Raw genomic sequence first — 3455 nt, forward strand, 5'->3', positions numbered from 1 at the left:
TTTTGTGAGTTTTGACCAAATGCAATTCATTTTCTTTGGCATTCTTTTACCAGGGAAATTCTTTGAAGCATGAGCTGAAGCTCTAGTCCTGCAGAAGAGCCACATCAACCACAGTATGAGGTTTGTTGACCACAAAAATAATTTGAAACCTAGTTCTAGTCCTGTCTGAAGGGTAGCTTCTATTTAAGAATTCTTGAGGAATTTTCTTCCTCTTCTGCACAGCACCAATATCAAGACAGTAAAGTCCTTGCTGTTTGTTAGTTGTCATATATCCTTGTTCTGAGACTATAATCGTTTGGGGTTCCAGCTTTATAGATGTCTTCGTGACACTCCCTGGTATAGATGGGTCCTAGGTTTGCTCTCCTCCCTCCCACATCCTGAGAAGCTACCCAAATGGAGGTTCCTGGTCCAAGATTCAGCAAATCTGCTTGCTTACTTTTCAGGTTCAGATTACTTTCAGTAATCTTTTGGCTTCTGTGTGTTTGTCAGCAGCATGCTTTGTCAGTGGCCTTGGAGGGTATGGGGGAAACCATTGGAAAGGCACAAATCTGGCCTCAGCTTCACTTTGATCAGAGCTCTGCTGAGTCATTTTACTTGCTTCAATTTTCAGGTAGGGCTTCAGTGAGAAGTTAGCTTTCTCTACTTAAAAACTTTTGAAATGTTGAATGCTGAGGTCATCTTAAAGGTCCTGTTGCACAAGTATATTACAGTTCTCTGGAGTTGATGATAATTGAACGCTGATGCATCCAACATATACTTTTTAACCTCAGCTTGCCAAACTGTGAAATTTGTAGCTCTTAAAAATGGTGAAGATGTCACTGTGCCTCCTGGAGGAGAAGTGGCCCCCGACCATCCCCAACAGCTACCAGTAGTGGAGTGTATACAGGTATGGGAGCATGGCACAAGGAGCATCATAAGCACCTCGCTGTTGGCTACCATGAGCCACACATGAGTTTTGGTATCAATGTGGTTGTACTTGGTTAGCATGATATCCAGGCAAAACACCATAACAGGGCTAATGTACAGTATGAGTAGCACTGTATGGATGAGCAGGGTGCCCATGGCCCAGGAATAGCCCTGGACCCAGATGCCTGAAGTCCTGGTCTCTGCATAGATCCTCCAGAAGCAGTAGGTGATGAGACCTGTGCATAGAAAGTGAATGCATAAAATGTAGGTGTGGGTAATAGTGACCAGGGGGCCACAGCCTGGCTCATTGCACAGGGTCAGCTGCAGGATGCATAAGGCCCCTTGTTTCTCTAAACTGGCATCTTGCTGCTTGCTAAGCCAAATGACACATGTAGGGAAGAATTAGGCCAGCAGCCAGATGAGGGCCACCACTTTCTGGACAGCCTCACAGGACATGAAGAAGAAGTAGCACAGAGGATAAGCAACTGCCAGGTAGGTGTGCAGCATGGTGGCCATGAAAGACAGGATGGTGCTGGTGTAGGTAGCAAAGACAACATCTGTGAGAACACCACAGGTGATGTGGCACAGAGTCCGGCCACCCAGGTTGCTGGATGAGATAAGCATGTAGAACACAAGGTAGGCCAGATCTGAAAGCAGGATGTTAGCCAGCAGTAGGTAGCAGAGCTCTTGCCACAGCTTCTGGCTCTTCAGGATGGTTGCCAGCAGCAGGAGGCTCAGAGTCAGTGTGGTTGCAGCCAGCAGGCTTGAGGGAAGGAACAGCCAACACAGCACGGAGACAGGTACCCTGAGGTCCCCAAGGTTTAGGAGGTGTTGCTGGCTAACGTGGCATGCTGATGAGCTGGTCAGAGGCTGGCCAGCCTGTTGTGTCCAGGGGGAAGGGTGCCAACTGAACCCCCAGGCTTCCTGGCAGGAATGGCAGGCTTTCTCACAGGTGGTTGGTTCTGTACCCACCCAAGGTATAGATCTCCCCTGCAGGATCCTCATGGTACTACTCCTCTGCAAAAATGTTGAGCTTGAGCAGGTCTTAGGGATGACTGTTTAACAAAAATAAAACAACAAAGCAAAATTCTGCTCATACAGGGCTTCCTACATTCATGCATAGCTGTCAGCTGTCCTGGCTGCATGTGTGTGGGCACATCTAAATGGATCAGCCTATTGCCATGATTCACTGGTCACTGATCTCTGATCTCTTGAGAAGTGTCCCCCATTTTGATGTCCCCCAAACCTGTCTGGTTGGCTAGCAGGGAGTGTGCAATGAATGCTCACCACATTGGATTGAATTCAGTGGTCATAGTCAGGCAGTCCTATCTGAAGGGAAGGAGCAGCCATCTGGGAGCTAGGATTTCTGGACTGTGGAACAGGCCTAGCTTCTGTCTGAGGCTGCACATGACAGGGTCTCAGGAAGTGGTACCAGGCTAGAGGGGCCTGGGTATGCTCACATAGGTGACCCTATGTGTGAATGTGTGTGTGTCCCACAACCTTTCTACACAGGACGCCACATGGGAGACCATTCAGCTGCCCTTTTGTGGTGTCCCTGTGTGGCAAGACAGATACCCCACTTGGCAGAGGCTGCACAGATGCTAGAGGAAAGGGGCGGAAGGCAGGAGAGAGAAGAGGATGGGAGGCTCACAAGCAGCTGGGACATCACAGGTTATCCAGAAATGTATAGATGGTTATGTGCACTTGGTTGGGGCCCACAGTGGGGTGGCCTGGGAAAGAACAAGGCATGCTCCAGTTCAGGTAAGCAGGCTTTCTGTTATTGATATCCTGGCTTTGAAACCTTAGGAAGCTTTGCTCATCTCTCTACATTTGTTTCCTTATCTGTGAAATGTGAGTTCTTCCTATGCAGACCTCATGGAAATGCTGCAAAAACCTAGAGGTTACATACTTAGTGCAATGTGTAGCCTGGGGTAAATGCTCAATACCAGAACACTAGCCCTTACCTTACCACACTCTCCAGAGGCTTGGGTCCTCTCTGCTCCACAGACTCCCTTGCCCTCACTGCAGAAGGAGTGCACTAAATGCTTCATGCCCCTAGGACCCCCGCCCCATGCTGCCTGTGCCACACTCCTCCAGCCCCTCTCTGGCCCCACACCAGGCCCCAGCTTGACACCATACTGAGCCCAAGGAAGGAGCTGCTACAGAGCTGTTGACTTCCTGAGCACAGGCGGGATGTTCTTAGGATTAGAGGGAGACAAAAATTTCAGACATTCAGCCCCAAGAAGCCCAGCCTCACATCATGAATGTCACTTGGAACATATTCAGCAAGTGACACACCAGAGTCCTGCCTCATCCCTCAGCTAAGGGCCCTCTGACCACACAGGCATTTGCTTTCTGCCTCCCTTCTCTTTCTCAGCAGTGTCATAAGCTGAAGACTTCAGAGGAAATCTGGTTTTGTCTCTTATGATTAACTGTAGCCTTGGCTGAATTACTTTGCCCCTCTGGGTCTCCATGACCCCACTGGGGGCCCATGATGACAATACACCTGTCCTGGAGGCCTGCATCCAATTACACAGGTGCTGACAGTC

The 3455-nt window shown here is 49.2% G+C and overlaps 1 protein-coding gene across 1 annotated transcript; it reads right to left on the bottom strand.

Moving 5' to 3' along the window:
• Positions 1 to 766: 766 nt before the first annotated feature.
• GPR148 (G protein-coupled receptor 148) lies at positions 767 to 2957 on the bottom strand. Its single transcript, XM_060621358.2, is given in 4 exon segments — positions 767 to 909; positions 912 to 1747; positions 1749 to 1830; positions 2876 to 2957. Coding segments are annotated over 4 exon segments (1143 nt in total).
• Between the last annotated feature and the right edge of the window lie 498 nt (positions 2958 to 3455).

The sequence above is a fragment of the Panthera onca genome, chromosome C1 (assembly GCF_046562875.1).
Source record: "Panthera onca isolate mPanOnc1 chromosome C1, mPanOnc1 haplotype 2, whole genome shotgun sequence".
In the NCBI taxonomy this organism is placed as follows: domain Eukaryota; kingdom Metazoa; phylum Chordata; class Mammalia; order Carnivora; family Felidae; genus Panthera; species Panthera onca.